The sequence below is a fragment of the Jaculus jaculus genome, chromosome 3 (assembly GCF_020740685.1).
Source record: "Jaculus jaculus isolate mJacJac1 chromosome 3, mJacJac1.mat.Y.cur, whole genome shotgun sequence".
In the NCBI taxonomy this organism is placed as follows: Eukaryota; Metazoa; Chordata; class Mammalia; order Rodentia; family Dipodidae; genus Jaculus; species Jaculus jaculus.
In genome coordinates, this window is record NC_059104.1 from 170,208,616 (window position 1) to 170,227,929 (window position 19,314).

Genomic DNA, 19,314 nt, shown 5'->3' on the forward strand with positions numbered 1-19,314 from the left:
TGTGGGACCTGGGGGTTCAAACATGAGTTCTTGGGCTTTGCAGGCAAGTGCCTTAACCGCTAAGCCATCTCTCCAGCCCCTTTCCTCTCTTTTGTTGGCACCCTACCCTGGTTTTCCAGTCCCCAACCAGAAACCTTCCTCCTACTAAACCTCTTGTCTTCCCAAAGCCGCTGAACCCCCAATGCCCAGCACAGGAATATCGGGCCTCCAGCTAGAGCTGGGGTGCGGCCACAGCAGCCCAGGCTGGCTGGCTGCGTCCTCTGCTAACATTTTGCAGGTCGCTTCCTGAGAAGAGTCCTGGCCCTTCCTGCCGGACTCTATCTGTCGTTCTGGCTTGTCCTGGAGGACACAAGGACGTGTCTGTTTCCATCTTTGGAGTCTCACTGTCCGGGGCATGAGGGGATCCAGCCCTGACCTGGATTGAAATTTGTCTTCTGATGGAGACGAGAAGGCCAGAGAGAGGTTGGTGCTCACTCAGTGAGGGGCTGGAGACTCCATGAAGGATGGAGACTCCGTCGGTGAGGGAACGAGACGCTGGAGGATGAAAGATCACTGAGGTATGGGGCTCAGTGAGAGGATGCGATCCAGCCGGAGGCCGAGGACCGGTAACATGATGAAGATTCGGTGAGGGGGCTGGAGAGATGGCTTAGCGGTTAAGCGCTTCCCTGTGAAACCTAAGGACCTCGGTTCGAGGCTTGATTCCCCGGGACCCACGTTTGCCAGATGCTTGAGGGGGCGCACGCGTCTGGAGTTTGTTTGCAGTGGCTGGAAGCCCTGGTGTGCCCATTCCTTCTCTCTCTCTCTCTGCCTCTTTCTCTGTCTGTTGCTATCAAATGAGTAAATAAAAACAAATAAACAACAACAACAAAAAGATTCGGTGAGGGATGAGGCTCTGGGGAAGGATAAGACTCGGTGGGAGGCAGAGAAATAGTAAAGGGAGACTCAGCGGGGACATGGAGGAGAACCCAAGAGGGGGGTCAGTGAGAAGTTGGGGTTCATTGGGAAAGTGGGCTCACTGAGAAGTTGGACTCAGTAAGGGGCTTGGGTACTCAGTTTGGACTGAGGGTCATTGGGCTTGGTGAGGGATGGGTATCACTGAGGGGCAGGCAATGCCAGTCTCAGTAGAAGAGAAGGGTCCCCCCGAGGAGGATGTATGGTATACGGGCTCAAGGAAGCAGAGCGGGGGCTGGACACGTGGCCTTGCCAGGCTGTTGACCTTACCAACACAGAGCTTTTCCCTCTACTCTTTCTCCATTAAACAAATAGTTGTTAAAGGAGCGGAACTGTCATAAAGTCCACGCCTGTTCCTCTCTGCACTCCATGCCCATCTGTCTGTCTCTTTGTTGGGGCAGAGCATGACCACCCTGGTACCAGGACTTAGTCATTAGCCTCTAGCCTGGGCAGCTGGTCCTGGGAGAAGTGAAGCCCCCCCCCCCCCAACCCCGCTGCCCATCCTCAGCATCAGCCTGGAAGGTGGTGGGAGGACTGGGAGGAGAAGGGGGGAGCACTGTTCAAAGGGAAGAGCTCTGGACTCTAGCAGCAGGCAAGCCCCCTCCCAGCTGGCAGGGAGGCCCCCTCCCATTCAGCACTTCTACTTGAAGTTTGTGGGCATCTGTGGAGCTGTTGTAATAAAGGTGTGGCCAAGCAAATGAGCTCCCGTGGTGAGTGGGACGACCTGGCGTGTTCCTACCTGAGGCTGGGCCTGTGGGTTGTGATAGGGCTGAGGAAGGCAGGCTGCAGAGTGAGGTCCCAAAGCCTTGGGAAATTTGGGGATATTTTGGAGGTCTCAGGGATTGGTAGGGGGTATGCCCCAGCCCAGCCCCTGCTCTGTGGTCCGGGGCCACAGAGACTAGATTGGCAGCATCAGGTCAAGTTTCCCCTCTAAACTGAGAGCTTTACCCAGACAGCCTGGACTTCCACTCACCCTTGGGGTCAAGTCCAGCTCCTCAGGGCCCTGTCCAGCCATACCACCTCCTTTGTGCTTGGACCTGCCTGTCGACTAACCCTCCCCTCTCTTCTGAGCCTGGGCAACATGCAGTTAGTTCCCTCTGCCTGTTCATCCTTGTCTGTCTGTCCAGGTGACTTTTTATTTTTTCAAGGTAGGGTCTCGCTCTAGCCCAGGATGACCTGGAATTCGCTACGTGTGTCAGGCTGGGCTTGCACTCACAGTGATCCTCCTTCCTCAGCCTCCCCAGAGTGCTGGGACTAAAGGCGAGTACCACCACACCAGAATGTGTGGGTGACTTTTGTGTGTCCTTCTGGAAGCCTTCTTTGACCCCACCCACTCCTGTCCACACTGGGGTAGGTTAGGCCTGCTCTTCCTTTCTCGGTTAGAGTCCTGGCTCCTGGCTCCAGTGTGGGTCTGTAGGTCGGTATTCATGATGCTGGGGTCCTTGAGTTAGGCATGGAGTCCACCCCTCATGGCAGCTGTCAGTTCTGAAGCTCACCTGGAAGTGCCCAGTGGGATGAAACCAAAAAATGCTGCCGTGGGGCCTCTGTCTATGAATGTGTTCAGAGACCCAGACAGAAGGCTGGAGGATGAGGGAGAGGTGTCTCCATGCAGGCTGGTCAGTGGCTTGGGACTAAAGAGCAAGGGACAGTTGTGAGTGACCCCAGGGGGAATGACTCACCAGTGGCTGAGAGGAGGTGAGGAAGAGGCAACTAAGACAATTTTGCAACAAGCTTCAGGAGGCCCAGTGGAGTTATCCTGCTTTGGCAAGGGGAGGGGGTTCAACCGGGATACCTTTACAGCATCTCAAGGACAATCAGGGTGTCTCTGGTGTCTCCAAGTGACCTTTGGGTGTCTTGGGGGTCTGGAGCTCATGAGCCAAGGCCAGAAAGTCCCGAAGCCACACACACAGAGGAGGGAGTTTTGTGCACAAGAGAAGACAGACCCGGGACACTTGCCTTTGTCAGGTCCCAGGGAACCAGGCCAAGGCAGCCAGGGTCCAATAGTGGGGAGAAGGATAGTCTGGGAGCGGTTTTGGACTGTGGTTTATTGACCAACAGCACAGGGAATAGCTCCTCCTAGTGGCTTCCCGATCACCAGTGGGTCTGAGACCAACTAGCTGGGTGGGGTTGGGGAAAGGTGACTCCCAATTGCTGTTTTGCCATTCTGATCCCTGTTTCTTCCTGGGGTGGTTTCAAGCAGTTGGAACAGCCCAGAACTGAACTCTATCACTCTGGAACCTCAAAGGTGTTAGATGTGATGGTTCGCACGTGGGAGATACCACTGGTTCTCGTAGATTCTGAACTGACCACAGGGACCAAGAGAGAATGAGTCTGATTCAGAATGCTGTGCGCACCTGGCTCGGTGGTGCAATGGATAGCGCATTGGACTTCTAGACCTTCAAGAGGATGATCGACCCCTTTGGTCCACACTTTCTCTAGCAGCTTTGTTTTCCTGACCTCATCTGATCTGCACTGTGTACCCCTAGTGACTTCAGATGCATGCACTAGAGTCCAAGCCTTCTGTCCAGGCCAGGCACTTCATAAAATCACAGTTAAGAGGAAGAAACATGAGAGATGAAGAACCTAGAACAACCAATCACCAAGGGATGAAATTAGGTCAAAAAAAAAAAAAATCAGGTGTGTAAGTAGGAAGAACCAGGAGCATGGGGGAAAGTACTCTGTGTAGAGGGATGGAGGAAGACCCATTCTTCCCACAAGCAATTTCCTTTGCCTCAGTTCCCACCACAATCCCCCTACCCACTGTATGCCAGTCCCCTGGTTAAGGCTCACGCCCCACAGGTCTTTGGGATACTCCAAGCATAGTGGTGAAGCCTTGCTCTGGTGCTAACTTCCTGGGTCAAAGGCTGGTTCTACCGCTTATTAACCACGTAACCTTGGAAAGGTTACTTCTCTGGGCTTTAGATTCTCCACCTGAAAATGGAGGTGACGATAATTTCTAGCCCATGGAGTTGGTGAGAACTCTTTTAAACTGCTGTTTCTCATCTTCACTGTCAACTCGATTAGATTTGCAATCACCCGGGAGATACAGCACTGTTGTGTCTATAAGGGCATTTACAGAGAGTCAATTGAGGATTGAAGACCCACCCTGAATATGGGTGAGACATCTCATGAGTGGAATCCCAGACTGAATGAAAAAGGGTGGGGGGAAGAGAAAGCAAGCTCAGTCATCCACCTCCGTCTGCTTCCTCATGGTTTGACCAGCCACCTCACACTCCTGCTGCCATAGCTGCTGAACTGTCACTCCTTCCTCTTCACGATGAGCCACGCCCTTGAACTAAGAGACAAAATGTAACCTTTCCTTCCTTGGGTTGCTCTCATCTGCTGTTTTGTAACAGCAGTGGGAAAGTAAATGATAACAATGAATTTGCACCAGGAGTGGGGTTGTCGCTATGATAAACCTATGTGGTTTGTAGGCCTTCTGAACTAGTTTGTGGGAATACCATGTAATAATTTGAAGCTTTGAACTGGAGAAGTCCTACAATGTTGTAAGCAGAGCTTAACAGGCTGTCGTGGACTGAATGGGGAAGACCAGAATGCTGATAGAAATGCAGACAGTAAAATCCTGGCTCACAGGGTTTCAGATGGGAAAGAGGACTCTCTTGGGAATTGGATTAGAAGGTAGTAATGTTCCGGCTATATTCTGGCAACATTCAAGCAGTGGAATGGTTATTTCTCACTGCATTTATTGACATTTACAATGAGAATTCAGAGCAGGAAGATATAAAAATGTGTGGTTTGGCAAGGAAAGGAATATGGACATAGGAAAAGTTATGGACATAGTGGGTACTGACAAGGTGTCTGATAATCTTAAAGAGATTGACACCATTGAGGAGAAACCCTGCACTCTGCACTAGGACAATAAGATGCTTTGACAGCAAAACAACGTGCACCCAAAGCTCAGGTTTGTAAAAATGAAAAGTCATTTGAAAATAGAGAGGTTGAACTGAAAATGACGCTGTAGGATTCCCAGTTGCCTGGTTCCAAGTTCCACAATCAAGGTGCACAGGGGCAGCTGTCATAGAAGGGAGTTAGCAACAGAACTCAATAGTATCATCTGCATGGTGCTGGTTTTTCAGGCATGTAAAATGCAAGGGTGCTGGGGCCCCAGGGCCTTTAGGGGCTTGCATCAAGGTTCCAGAAAGCCACTGAGGTCAAGCAGTATGAATCAGGGTCAGATTCTCTGCAAAGGGTCCCCGAGAGACCACTTCATGAAGCTATGACAGTGATACCTGAGTGGCAGTAGGGGTCCCAGGATATTGGGGATGACAAGACCATGTGATACCTGCCACAGGAAGCTGCATGCAGATCCGGAGTGGAGACAGCCTAAGAGAGAGGCTCTGTGTGCTTCAGGCAGCAAATCTTGAGGGACAGCGGACTCAAGGCTGTTGGTGCCCAGATCACTCCAAGTACCAGTTAGGGAGCCACAGAATTTGGTGTTTGCTCTGCTGAGGTTCAGTCTTGCTTTGGCCTGATCTTTCTTTACTGTGTTCTCACTCGTCTTTGGAATGGCAACATTTATTCTGTGCCATTATATATTGGATGTTTATAACATTTTCTTTCTATTTTACAGTAGCTCACAGTTAAAAGATTGCTTAGGGTTTCAGAAGAAACTTTATACGTTTGACTAATGTTAGAACTATTAAGATTTTGGGGCCGGGTGTGGTGGTGCATGCCTTTAATCCCAGCACTCGGGAGGCAGAGGTAGGAGGATTGACGTGAGTTTGAGGCCACCCTGAGACTCCATAGTGAATTCCAGGTCAGCCTGGGCTAGAATGAGACCCTACCTAGGAAAAAAAAAAAAGAGGAGAAAGGAGAAAGGAGAAAGTGAGCCGAACACCAGCATTCATTTGTCTCTGCTTCCTGACTGTGGAAGCAATGTGTCCAGCTGCCTCACCCTCTCTGCCCATCAAAGCTAGAGCTCCTTTCCCTCCATGCTCCCTCTGACCCCCCAAGATAGACTGTACCCTCAAACGGTGAGCCAGAACAAGCCCTTCCGTTCTTAAGTCGCTTTTGTCAGGTGTTTTGTCACAGCAATGAGAAAATCAACTGATGCAGAATTGATGTAAGTTTCGTGGCACAATCTATGGCTGAACAGAGCACATGGGAAAATGCCCAATAAACTGTAGCTTGGGTGGTTATCGGTAGGGTCTGCGTATAGTGCCAAAACTCCCTGTGTTTGGCTGGAGAGAGAGCTCAGCAGTTAGAGGCACTTGCTTGCAAAGCCAGACAGGCCAAGCTTGATTCCCTAGTAACCATATAAGCCAGATACACAAAAGGAGTTTGCTTGTCGAGGCAAGAAGCCTTGGAGTGCCCATTCCCCCTCCCTCTCCTTGCAAATAAATAAATAAAACTCCCCCCCCCCCTGTGCTGAGGACCAAACACAGGGCTTTGTGCTTACAATTCCCCAACCCTAATGAACATATTTATAAACAAACAAACAAACAAACAAACAGGGCTAGAGAGATGGCTTAGCGGTAAGCACTTGCCTGTGAAGCCATGGTTCGAGGCTCGATTCCCCAGGACCACATTAACCAGATGCACAAGGGGGCGACATGTCTGGAGTTCATTTGCAGTGGTTGGAGGCCCTGGCATGCCCATTTTCTCTCTCTCTCTCTCTCTTTGCCTCTTTCTCTCTCTGTCTGTTGCTCTCAAATAAATAAATAAAAGTAAACAGAAAAACCAAACAAACAACTTTCTATGTAGATGGTGGCAGGGAAGCTATATTCTCTCCCAAACCAACTTCCTGTTGGGACGCTCAGGGAGGTTAAGTCACTGGCCTGCCTACCGGCAGCAGTAAGGACAGGGTGTGACCCAGTAGCCTAGCTGAGAGTCCTGATGTCACCTTCTCTGTTCTCACTGTTGCCTGAGGAGCTGCACCCGCCACACGTGCCTTTCCCAGATCTACCAGCAAGAGGCACCAGAGGCCGGACGGTGGCTGCCTGTCCTTCCACATTAGTGGTGAGGGTGGACAGGGTCTGACCTTCACTTTGACCTTCCTCATGTCCACTAATCCTCAAATATGCCCAGCCTGCCATGTGTGTGTGTGTCCCAGCCAGGGGACGGGCCTCGCTCCTCTGACCCCAGGGCTAAGAGGTGGGATCATGTCCTCCTTTCAGAGAGGCTGTCGTCTCCCGGAAGCGACTGAGCTGCAATGGGCTGTGTCCCTCAGATCTACCAGGAAAGTTTTTGGCCAAGCTGGTGGCTCCGCTGGCTGCTGACACTCAGGGTAAGGCCGGGAGCGGGACGGGGGTGGGCAGGGTGTGGTTCTGCTCCCAGATCATGTCTGCCTTGTGCCCATCCTCGCCGTCTCCCTTCTCCTGCTCTGTGTCTCCAGCAGTCCCTCCATCTCATTCTTCCTCTAGCATGCTGCTAATCTCCCTGAGCCTTAGTTTCCTGACTGTCAAATGGGGACAGCAGTACCTGCCTCAAGGGGGCATTGTGAGGCACAAGTGAGATGGTGTGTGTTTAAGGGCCTGGCACCTACTAGGTCTCGATGGCTGATGCCTGTGGGCACCATGTGCTTGTGCCTCTTGCCAGATAGGCTATAGTTGCTGTCATGCCCTCTGTTTCTCTTTCTTGTCCTCCACGTGCCCCCCCCCGCCCCGTCCACCACGTCTCTCTCTGCCTCGTGTCTCAGTCTCTCTAGGTCTCTGTCCTCTGTCTCGATGTGGAAAGTGCGCAAGGCTGGGAGTCAGGAGACCTGACTTGCTGAGTGATCTTGGGCAAGTCACTTCCTCTTTCTGGACCTCAGTTTCCCCACCTGTAGCATAGGGGTGCTCAGCCTTGCCTGCCTCCCTCCCTCCCAGGGTTGCTGGCATGATCACAAGAAAGTTGTCCAGTGAGGGGGTCTCCTCTTCAGGGCTCCTTGCTGTGTTTTGTTTGTTTTTTTGTCACTGGCTCAGGGCCCGTCTCTGTGTCACTGGGCCTCTGGGTCTTTCTGTGTCTGTCTCAGCCTCCCTGCCCATGTCTGTGTCTCCCTCCCTGGGTCCCTGCTCAGTCTCTCTGAGCCTCACTTGGCCTGCAGGACCACCTCATTGCCTTCTCCTTCTTAGTGCTGGTCATTCCACTGGTGGACAAGGAGGCTGGAGCTGTAGCAGCCGTCCTCTTGGTAAGAGCGTGCCCAGGTGTCTGGGTTGCTGGTTGGATGAGGGGACCCAGGGGGAGCTCTGTGTGTGTGTGTGTGTGTGTGTGTGTGTGTGTGTGTGTGTGTGTGTGTGAGAGAGAGAGAGAGAGAGAGAGAGAGAGATCAAATTGCAGCACAGGGGGAGCAAGTTGGGGGTCTGCTAGAAGAGCCTGCGGCATATCCCATTGCCCAGTGCTGGGTCTCACCCTAAGTGGTCAGGGAGAAGCTACTGGACCCCTCAGCACCCCAAGCCTTCTCTAGACTCAACTGTGAGCCACGAAGTGCAGTCCTCTGCATAGACTGGCTGTAGTTTCCTCTTTGGGACCCACTGTATGGATTGGATGTAGTGTCCAAGACTGTGTGAGCACAGTGAGGTGAAAGGGACTGAGAGTCACAAAGGACCCCTGGGCACTTGAGGCTTACTGATACCGTCAGAGACGCTGGGAGAGACAGTCGGGGGTCAGGACCGCGTGAGCTAGGGCCTCCGAGGAGAAGGCTGCGTGGGAAGGCATAGGCCACTGTCCAACCTCCACTGAGGTGGGCCTCCTGGAGCAGTGACCCCCAGGAAGGACTAGGGGGCTTCTGTGGGAAGCTGGGGTGCATTTCTGGGTGGAGCTGGCACTGGACTCCACTGTGCGTCTTGGAGTACCCCAGGTTTCTGTACAGAGTTGGGGTGTCTCTTCCAGGCACTTCTCCAGTGTGGAAGTAGGGCTCAAAATCCTTCTCTCAGGAAAAGGCTCGCACCCCAAATCACCACTTTGGGAGGTCTGTTCCTCCCCCAAGGCAGTGCCACCCTGGACAAGTAAATCAGTTGGTCTGCCATGTGTCAAGGGACTCCTCAGAGCTCATTAAAAGGGAATTAAAGGTTTCCCAGGAGCCTGACCTTTCCAGAGCTGTTGGCTTGGAGGGGAGGCGGGAGGGGGGGAAGGCGGGAGGTGGGGGTGCGGGGCTCGACTCCCTGACGCTGCACCCCATCTGCCTGCTGGAGGGAGCCCAGCCCCTCCTCGCTGCTCCCAGGTCCTGGCTTCTGCTCCTGCGGGGAGCAGACCTGCTGTTGGCAGAGTTCTCAGAACAATCTCCCCTCCTCCCTGGGGGCGGTCAGTCCCAGACTGAGCTAAGGACAGGACCAGGACCAGGGGCAGAGGTGGGAGTGGGGAGCCAATGGCCCTGCCCACCTTCTCTATAGATGGAGCTGGCTTTGGAGGCGCCAGGCTCTGGGAGAAGCTTGTCCTCATGTTGAGGCCATGAGGACTGGGTGGGAAGGGAGACAGGTCTTGCAAAAGGAAGACATTTGGAAGATGGTTCGTCTTAGAGACAGAAGGGTGGTTGCTATGGTTCTATCCACCTTGGCTAGTGTGAAGCCAGGGATCTGGCAGGAGGAAAGGGCAGTATTATTTTAATTTACCCAGCCCCTGCCCGCACACCCCCAGGCGGGCTTCTGAGACAAAACTTTGCTGCCTTCTAGGAGCTTTTAGTTTAGGGACAGTCAGGGATACTCAGGCCACCACTGGCCAAATGAAATGAATCAGGGCAGTGAGTGGTCGGATGAGATGCTCCACAGCTGTGCAAACATTTAAGTGAGGCTTTGGGGCATAGGCAGGAGGGTGTCAGGCAGAGAAGGGAAAGGGTATTTTTCTTTTCTTTTTTTCAAGGTAGGGTCTCGCTCTAGCCCAGCTGACCTGTAATCCACTGTGTAGTCTCAGAACGCACTCGAACCCATGGTGATCCTCCTACCTCTGCCTCCAGAGTGCTGGGATTAAAGGTGTGCACTGCCATTCCTGCGGGGGTGGGGGTGGTTCAAGCAAAGAGAACAGTATGAAGAAAGGCTGGGGGAGAGGAGGTGATGGATTGGGGGAGGAGTGTGGAGGGTGCAAGTATGGGGTATACCCCATCAAGGAAGATGCTGCCACGGGTTTTGACCACCCGAAGTTCTGGACAGCCATCTCCTCATCTCCTCGAATACCCTGGTCACTGGAGAGCTCCTAAAGAGAGTTTGGGTAATTCACTGTTCACCTTTTCTATAGGTCAGCACCTGCCACATCAGGTAGAAATGCACTTCCCAGGATTCCTCTCTTCCCAGAGCTCAAAACCTGACAGCCGCTTTGTGGGCCGTAGGATCTCTCATCTTCCCCGAGTAGCCCCAGAGACCCCAGCTGCCACCCGGTCCTGAGGGCAGAGGGCAAAGGGAGGCTGGAAGGAGACCTCTTGAGAGGGCCTAGTCACCAGCTCCTTCCTCAGTAGCTCCATCCATCCATCCATCCATCCATCCATCCATCCATCCAGGCTCCCTTTCAGCCAGGTGCCAAGCACTGTGTGATATGTTTGGGGACCACAGAAATGATGGAGACAGATCAACAAAATCCTGCTTTCAGACCATACAGCCTGAGAGCGTGAAACAAGGGAACCAAACGAGAGAGCTGCCAACCCAGGCGAGGGCTAACAAGAACAAGGGATCATGCAAGGAATACTGGGGGCCCGATGGAGCCGCTGAAGTCGGTGGAGGGCTCGTCTAGGACTGTGCCGCCCAGGTGCGGGGCTTTGGCGGCTCCTCTCAAGGCGCCTTGATTGCAGATTGTTTCTGTGGCAAGTCTGTGGCTCTGTTCTTCGGTTCTGGGATAACAAGTCCCTTTGAGGAGTGGGCGGCTCTCGGTCTCTGGCACTTGACGCGTGATTTGTGCTTGCTCGCCGCCCCAGCTGTGTCTGTGAGATCCTTGCGTGGAGATGGGGTGTTCACACGCCATTAGTCACGTCGAACTTGCTGAGGGTGGGCCCCAACGGCTGGGCCAAGCTTCAGCGTCCTTTGAGCCCCAGTATCCATTGCTCCGGGTTACCACTGAGCCCCAGAAACCCACCACCGTTAATGACCAAGGGGTTTGGCTGTGGTTTTGTGTTGGGAGTGGTCAGAGGCATGGGTATTCATGGGTGTTTGTACTCACTTCTTGCGTGTGCTGTGAACACGCGCACGTGGGCGACGTGGATCAATGCTATCCAGCCTGCAGCCCGCGGGCCATAGGCAGCCCGGTAGAAAACCTGGAGTTGTGAGGTTGCTGCACATGAGCCGGGGAAATGCCAACAGCGTGTGGCAACGTCACGCAGAACAGACGTACGTGCGCTCTTGCACTACAGACGCCGGAGGTGTGGGCGTGTGCATGGTCTGTGTGTGTGAGGCTTCCATGGTGGGGCAAGCCTAAGCGTGGGGGGAGGCAGGGGTCTTCTGGAGCGTACCTGTGTCTATTTGAGCCTGTGCTGGGCGCCCAGCAGTGCATGCTGGGATGAGGGGACTCCACAGTCCCTCCCTTTCCCTAAGCATTTTCAATCTCCGAGCTCTGCACCTGAGACCAGGCCTTTGGGAAGTCCTGGAACCGGTTGCCTCGAGGCTCTAGAGGGCTCCCCACCTTCTCTTTTCCTGCCGGATGAGTCTAGCTGGAAGGAACAAGAAGGATGTCTTCCTCCACCTACTACTGTTAAATGCCAACAGACTCATGTAAACCATGGCGTTGGCTGCCTTCAAGCCCCTGTCCTGCGGATGTGTCAGAGGGCACCTCATCCACATCTTAGCTTTAGCATTGACCTAGGCTACTCAGGTCTCTCCCAGGTCTTCCTGCCTCCTGTTTGACCCCTTGTCATTCTTCCCTCCTCCACCTCACCCCTGACTCATGACCCTAAAGTTTGTCATAGTGCCCAAGTTCTTTTTTTTAAATAAATGGAGCTTTTAAATTTAGTATCTTATTTATTTGAGAGACGGGGAGAGAGAGAGAGAATGGTATACCAGGGTCTCCAGCCACTGCATACGAACCAGATGCATGTACCTTCTTGTGCATCTGACTTTATATGGTGCCGAGGAATCGAACCTGGGTCCCTGGGCTTTGCCGGCAAATGCCTTAGCGGCCAAGGCGCCTCTCTAGCCTGCAAGTTGTTGCGCTGGAACTCGAAGGCCTTTTCTGCTGTGGCACCGTGGCTCCTTCTCATGCCCAGGCCCTCCTGTCACAGCACACCTCCTCCTCAGCGCTGCCAGGGCATGCTTCCGCCCGCAGCTCCCCTCCCCAGAGCCCGGGCAGGAAGCCTTCCAGATGCCACGATGCCCTCTGGGCTTCTCAGCCCAGGCTGTCTGCCCTTTCTTTCTCCCTCAGATATGAGGTTGGACACCTCCCTCCAGGCACTGCCCCCCCCCCCATCCTGCCCCAGCCAGACCTAGCGCTTTCTGAGAACCTGCTGGTCTCCTCCTCCCCATCTGTTCTTGGCAGGTGACCCAGCAGAGGCCAGGCGGGGGCTGCTGAGACCTGAGAACAGGGGGTGGTGGGGAAGGAAGGGCCTCCCAGTGCAGGTGGGGAGCAGCTCTGAGGAGGCCAAGGAATCTGGGGAGGCAGGCTGGCAAGCCCGCAGTGAGCCTCCAGGCGACCATTCTCTCCTCTCCTCCCCGACTTTACTTCTGAAACAACAAAGCAGGGTGGAGGGAGAGAGTTCCAGAACATGAAAGATGAACCAAAGAGAGCCACGGTGACTAGCAAAGGGGGCCCGGGTGGGGGGCAGGATGGTGGGGGTGGTGAGGATACATCTGGGGAGGGAAAATGTAGAAGGAATGGGGAGGGGGGCAGAGCTGTTTGAACCCTGCCGTCTTGTGCCTCTGACCTTGGGCAAATCTCTCCAGCTTTCTGGCTCTGGGGTGGAGTTGGGGGACTGAAGTCAATTCCATTAATTCAGTAACTAGGGCCTGCAGAGCCCCACAGGTAGGAGATGGCGAGGGGTCCAGAGGCCCTCTTCTTGACGCCAGACACCTGAACTGTGTTGTCATATGGCAGTGACTGTCCCCAGGATTGGGACAGCGCTGATGGAAAGTGAAGGGACAGAGAGAAAAGTTCACTGTCTGCATTGTCCCTGGAAGGCTCCCCGAGGAAGGAGCTAGCTGTAGGGACGGAAGGATGGCCTCACGTGGAGGCCGCAGACTGGAGCTGTGTATGCGTTGGTGGCTGGACATGGAGGAGGGCACGCCATCAGACAGCCTGGGAGAGGTCACAGCTGGTCCTGTCCTCCTTCCCTCCAGGTGCACTGTGGACAGCTGAGCGACAGTCAAGAGTGGAACCTGCAGGCAGTGGAGAGACATGTGAGTGGGGTAGGACCACGGAAGCATGCGGGCTGCTAAAGACCCCTGTTGTCGCTGATGGGATGATGGCCTGGCCAGGGAGCTGGACAGACTCAGGTTCCAGCTCCAGCCCATCGCTGTGGAGCTGTGGGACATTGAGCAAGTTACTTGACCTCTCTGAGCCTCAGTCTCACAGCTGAGAATGGGGCTAATGGGAGCACTGACCCACCTAGCTTAGAGGTGAGATAAGGTGAGTCAGGTAGGTGCCTTGTGCATAACTGAGGCTCTTTTCCGCCTGAGATCTTGGGAATTTGTGATTTGAATCAGGACCAAGGACACCCCGTTTGGCGTTAAGAGACAGAAACGTCCGGCTGTGTCCTGCCTTGGAAGAATCTGGGAGCAAGAGGTGGAGAGAGATGTTCCAGGGGCAGTGGGAACTCTCAGGACAGTGGAGTGCCAAGGGCCCAGTCGTCAGGGACAGGGATGAGGACTGGCGAGGAAGAGGGTCCGGGACAGGCAGTGGGCTCTGGGCAGAGGGACAGGCTAGAGCAAGCGCGGAAGTCCAGGCCCGCTGTGGTGAGCGCCACTGGGGCTGATGGAGCGTCTAGACCCTTGCTGCTGGCTGGGGCGCAGATGACCTCAGACTCTCCATCACCCATATTGACTTATTTAAAGCAATATAGAGGTCCAGGGCTTCCCTGCCCTTTGCTGCTGCCACTTCCTGAGACGAGGAGGGCATCAGGGGAGGGCAGGAAGATACCCAGGAGGTTGGGTGAGTGGCACACTGACCAGTGTGCCCGCCCCAGACCCTGGTAGCCCTGCGGAGGGTACAGGCCCTGCAGCAGCGCGGGCCTGGCACTGCGGCACCTGGAGACGTGCAGAATCCTGCAGGCAAGGAAGATCACAAGGACGGGGCGGAGCACACGGACCATGACCGGAAGATCCTGCAACTGTGTGGTGAGAGCAGATGGCCACCGGAAATCCCAAATCCCGAGGACGCGGCCGGGGTAGGGTGGTCCCGGAGGGTTGGGTGGGGCCTCAGAGGTGGGAATCAGCATGCAAGCCAAGCTAGGGGGAAGTCCCGTGGTGGTCTGGGTGGTCAGGTGAGGACAGAGGCAGGGAAGAGCCCTTGAAGCCTTGGGGACGTCAGGGACTGGCCAGAAGAGCTCCTCACTGCTAGGCAATGCCCTCTCTGACCACTGTCCCACCCTCGCAGGGGAGCTGTATGACCTGGATGCAACTTCTCTGCAGGTCAAGATCCTCCACTATGTAAGTCCCTGAACACACCCGCCCCATCCCTCTCCGGGGACCCATGTCTCCTGGAACCTCCCACCCCAGTTCAGAGTGCAAGGTCCCCGCCCGCCCTCCTTGAAAAGCATGAAGAGCCTCAGAGAGGCGGGAGGGATGGGGTGAGGTTGGCTCCGATCGCTAGTCAGCCCTGTCTCTGCTGTCAGCTGCAAGAGGAGACCCGCGCATCCCACTGCTGCCTCCTGCTGGTGTCCGCGGACAACCTGCAGCTGTCCTGCAAGGTGAGGTCCACCCCCGCCACGAGCCAGGGTGAGGGCCCTGGGCCTGCCTCGCCACTGACCTGTCCTCCCTGCTCCGTCCCACAGGTCCTTGGAGATAAAGTGCTGGGGGAGGAGATAAGCTTTCCCGTGAGTCCTGCCTCTCATCCTGCGTTGAAGCCTGCAGGGACCGTTAAGGCCATCTAGGCACCCTGGGGTCTGCCTAGAGAGACTGGGGCCTTCTAAAATCTCTTGGAATCTGGTGGGATTTCTAAGCTTAGAAATATGACACAGGCCGGAGATGTGGCTCAGAGGTTAAGCGCTTGCCTGCGAAACCCGAGGACCCATGTTCGGCTCTTCAGGTCCCACATAAGCCAGACACACAAGGTGATGCAAGCGCACAAGGCCACACATGGGCACAGGATGGCTCATGTGTCTGGAGTTTGATTGCAGTGGCTGGAGGCCCTGGCACGTCAATTCTCTCTCTCTCTCTCTCTGTCTGTGTGTCTCATGAAAAAAAAAATATTATAAAGGATCACAGCACCTCATAATCAGGAAAATTCTCATGTATGGAAGGGACCAGATTGCTTCTGTTGGAATATTTCTTTTTTTTTAAATTATTTTATTTATTTGAGGCAGAGAGAGGAAGAGAGAGAGGGGAGGGGGGCTCTAACCACTGCAAAGGAACTCCAGACACATGTGCCACTTTGTGCATCTGGCTTATATGGGACCTGGAGAATCAAACCTAGGTCCTTAGGCTTCACAGGTGAAACCTTAGCCACTAAGCCATCTCTCCAGCCCCCTGTTGGAGTATTTCTAGATAGGAGTCTGTTGGAAGCTATTGAGTTCCATGAGGCTCCTTGGATTCGGCTTATCTCTAGTCAGGAAAACCTTAGCATCCTCTAGAGATGATTGTGTCAGGATCCCTCCCCCAGCCTCTGCTCCTCTCTGTTGACTCCACTCCCCGCCCAAAGAGTCTCTGGAAACTTCAGCCTTGGCAGGTGAGGACAGATTGAGATCCTCTGATTTGGAGAGCGCTATGCCAACTCAGGCTCCCTTCACTCCCCAGTTAACGATGGGACGCCTGGGCCAGGTGGTGGAAGACAAGAAGTCCATCCAGCTGAAGGACCTCACCCCTGTAAGCCATGGCCACACTGGGCCACGGGACAGGCAAAGTGTTCAGCTCTCCCACCCTCCCTGGGTCTTTATAATAGGATAGCCTATAAGCAGGAGATAAGGCCCCAGGGGCTTTGTGGCATCCCGCCCCCATGTCAAAGCCTGTGGAGGGGGGCCGAGGGAGGAAGAGCTTCCTTTTCTGCCCCGACTCCCCGCCCCTGCCCTTGCCTTCCCTCTGCAGGGCGATGTGCAACAGCTGCAAAGCATGCTGGGCTGTGAGCTGCAGGCCATGCTCTGTGTCCCTGTCATCAGCCGGGCCACTGACCAGGTGGTGGCCTTGGCCTGTGCCTTCAACAAGCTTGGAGGGGACGTGTGAGTCTTGGGGGATGGTGTGGATCAGGAGGTAGAGCTGAGAGGTGGGACAGGCCTCCACTAGGGTAACAGTGTGTGGGAAGGGGGCCAGACAGGGAGCACCAGCCTAGCGGCGGCGGGCTGAACCACGCCAGCGCAAGATCGTGGGGCTGATGGAGCGTCTAGACCCTTGCTGCTGGCTGGGGCGCAGATGACCTCAGACTCTCCATCACCCGTTTTGACTTATTTAAAGCATTATACAGGTCCAGGGCTTCCCTGCCCTTTGCTGCTGCCACTTCCTGAGACAAGGAGGGCATCAGGGGAGGGCAGGAAGATACCCAGATCTGGCCTTGGCAGATGTCGAGTCTGAGGGAAGAGAGCAGCCTTGGTCTTGGTCTTAGTAACGCTTCAACCAGCAGGGAGACATTAGGCTGCTAGGTGGTGTGGCATGTCTGTAATCCCAGCTTCCGGGAGACTGAGGTGGGCAGGTCAGTGGGTGGCACGGCAAGACTCTGTGTCAAAGAAACAGAAATCAAGCAATCAGACTAAGAAGGAATTCACCTTTTGGTCTGAGGAGAAGTAAAGCCCTCGCCCGCAGAGAGCCCCCAGCCTGAGGGGGAAGCGGGAAGCGGGGTGACCTCCAGTATGAAGACGGGTTCCCACTGGCTGCTAGATGTTCCCACGGGGCTTCCTGGCAGCGTGGGTGGGGGGAGGAGGAAAGGGCCGGGAAGCCCGTCTTCCCTCCCTCCTTGGTTAAGCGGACACCCCTCCAGGTTCACAGACCAGGATGAGCGCGTGATCCAGCACTGCTTCCACTACACGGGCACGGTTCTCACCAGCACGCTGGCTTTCCAGAAGGAACATAAGCTCAAGTGCGAATGCCAGGTGAGGGAGGTCGATGTCCGCGTCTTCCCCGGGCCCATGGCTGCCCTTGCCCTGTTGCAACTGGGTAACCTGGTCACCCAGAAGTCTCTGTAGGACAGAGGTCAATAGTTCGCCAGGCCCTGAGCTGAGGGTGGCAGGCCCAGTCTGCCATCACCCTCTAGCGTTCCACACGGGCACTACCGCAACATCTGGACTGCAAGAGCCCAAGGTGAACTGAGCTTGCTGCCCCTCGTAGCTGAAGCAGTCAAGTATTGTCATTACACAGGGTCGGGTTTGCAGCCTGTCCCGGGAGCCCTAGAGGGGCGATGAGAAGGCCCGGGAGCCGTGGCAGGCAGAGAGCTGGTTAGGGCAACTCCTTACCCAACCCCAATGCTCTCTCCACTTTCTCTAAACCCTAGGCTCTTCTCCAAGTGGCAAAGAACCTCTTCACCCACCTGGGTGAGTGCCCAGACCTCTGCTGCAGCGGCTGTTTGGGGAGGAGAGGTGGGAGGTCTTGCCCTGCCCTGGTTTGGTGCCACCAAGCTCCTTTCTCTCCCTGTCCCCGCCAGACGACGTCTCTGTCCTGCTACAGGAGATCATCACGGAGGCTCGAAACCTCAGCAACGCGGAGATGTGAGCGAATCTATGGCAGGGATGGGGTGAAAGGGGCTCGGGGCATTGGTCCTGGCCACCTCCGCCAAGGAAGTGTTGTCTGAGAACTCGGGAGGGCATGCACAAGAAGTGGCAGGGTCAGGACCCTGAAGACCAAACCCCTCTCCCCTCTTCCCCCCCCCCCTCCACAGCTGCTCGGTGTTCCTGCTGGATCAGAACGAGCTGGTGGCCAAGGTGTTTGACGGGGGCGTGGTGGACGATGAGGTGAGCGAGGGCAGAAGGCATCCCCGGGCACACACCGGGAGCCGGCCCCTACGTCTGATGCTCGGCTCTGCAGCGTGGCACTCAACTGCGTGCCCTCTACTCCGTCCTCGCCCCGGCAGAGCTACGAGATCCGCATCCCCGCCGACCAGGGCATCGCGGGCCACGTGGCGACCACGGGCCAGATCCTGAACATCCCGGACGCTTACGCCCACCCGCTTTTCTACCGCGGCGTGGACGACAGCACCGGCTTCCGAACCCGCAACATCCTCTGCTTCCCAATCAAGAACGAGAACCAGGGTGCGGGGCAGCGCGTGGAGGGGCGGGGCCGGGGAGGACAGGTGTGGGTGGGGGCGGGGCCAGGGAGGACAGGTGTAGGGGTGGGGGGCGGGGCCAGAGGGGGCGGGTTGCTGAGGGGCGTGGCCATAGAGGACAGGTGCAGGGGCAGGGCCAGAGAGGACCGGTCATTGAGGGGGCAGACCGTGGAGGGGTGGGGCCGGAGAGCACGGGACTAGAGCCAAGGGGTTTAGGACTGCCCCGACGTGAAAAGCTCCTAGTGGAAGGAGAGCAAGGGAGAACGGATCCTTCTACGCGTCATTCCTGTCCCCACTCCCTTCTCCAGAGGTCATCGGTGTGGCGGAGCTGGTGAACAAGATCAATGGGCCGTGGTTCAGCAAATTCGACGAGGACCTGGCCACAGCCTTCTCCATCTACTGCGGCATCAGCATCGCCCACGTGAGGGGGCGGGGCCAGGGCGGGGCGCCGTTGCAGGACCGTCCCTTCCGCTTCCCGGCTCGGGCCACTCCATTCTCGGGATTCGCACTCAGAGCCCTCCAGTTCGGATGCTGTGCAGCCTTCAGTACATGCTTGGCTGCCGCTGGACCCATTAGGGATACTATTTCCTGCCCTGTCCATTCAGCTTTCTGACAAAAGAAAAGAAGAGAAAGGAAAAGAAAACCCTGGTTATGCCAGGCAGGCTGGGCCTGAAATGCAAGAGGATTAGAAGGTTAAGGCCACTCTCTATTACGTAGAGAGTTAAAGGCCAGCTACATCAGACCATCTCCACAAACACTCCCAATATAACCCCTTCAGAAGACCACTCTGGTTGCCAAAATTCTCTCCCCCTTCTCTGAAAGCTCCCCCAACTCAGTCTGGTGCTGAGCATTTGTAGTGTTTTGGCTTTTGGCAAATGCCAGGTCTTGCTGTCCAGGCAGTCGGCAGGTCTGGCCTGGCAATCCAGCCCAGGTTCTTGAGGCTAACCTCTCCTTGATGTTCTTTCCCGGCCTTGGGTGGGCCTCGGGATCCCTCACTGAAGCCTGTGGTCGCCTCAGGAGCCATGCAGCCTGCCTCGGATGTTAAGAAATCAGGGAGAAGGAGCCTGAATGAAAGTGGGGGTGGGGGCTGCACTGTAATCTGCAGCACCCGTCCTG

General features: G+C 55.4%; 1 protein-coding gene across 3 annotated transcripts in view; it reads left to right on the forward strand.

The window, feature by feature from the left end:
* Pde2a (phosphodiesterase 2A) overlaps positions 1 to 19,314 on the forward strand; it is a 104,069-nt gene that overhangs the window by 77,595 nt on the left and 7,160 nt on the right. For all 3 annotated transcript variants that reach the window (XM_045145480.1, XM_045145482.1, XM_045145481.1), the window contains 15 exons: positions 7,089 to 7,198; positions 8,025 to 8,080; positions 13,137 to 13,196; positions 13,982 to 14,132; positions 14,392 to 14,444; positions 14,630 to 14,704; positions 14,789 to 14,830; positions 15,750 to 15,818; positions 16,038 to 16,168; positions 16,921 to 17,032; positions 17,431 to 17,470; positions 17,581 to 17,644; positions 17,815 to 17,887; positions 18,007 to 18,184; positions 18,507 to 18,619. In XM_045145480.1, coding sequence (XP_045001415.1) covers positions 7,089 to 7,198; positions 8,025 to 8,080; positions 13,137 to 13,196; positions 13,982 to 14,132; positions 14,392 to 14,444; positions 14,630 to 14,704; positions 14,789 to 14,830; positions 15,750 to 15,818; positions 16,038 to 16,168; positions 16,921 to 17,032; positions 17,431 to 17,470; positions 17,581 to 17,644; positions 17,815 to 17,887; positions 18,007 to 18,184; positions 18,507 to 18,619 — 1,327 coding nt within the window. The remainder of the gene's footprint in view (positions 1 to 7,088; positions 7,199 to 8,024; positions 8,081 to 13,136; positions 13,197 to 13,981; positions 14,133 to 14,391; positions 14,445 to 14,629; positions 14,705 to 14,788; positions 14,831 to 15,749; positions 15,819 to 16,037; positions 16,169 to 16,920; positions 17,033 to 17,430; positions 17,471 to 17,580; positions 17,645 to 17,814; positions 17,888 to 18,006; positions 18,185 to 18,506; positions 18,620 to 19,314) is intronic.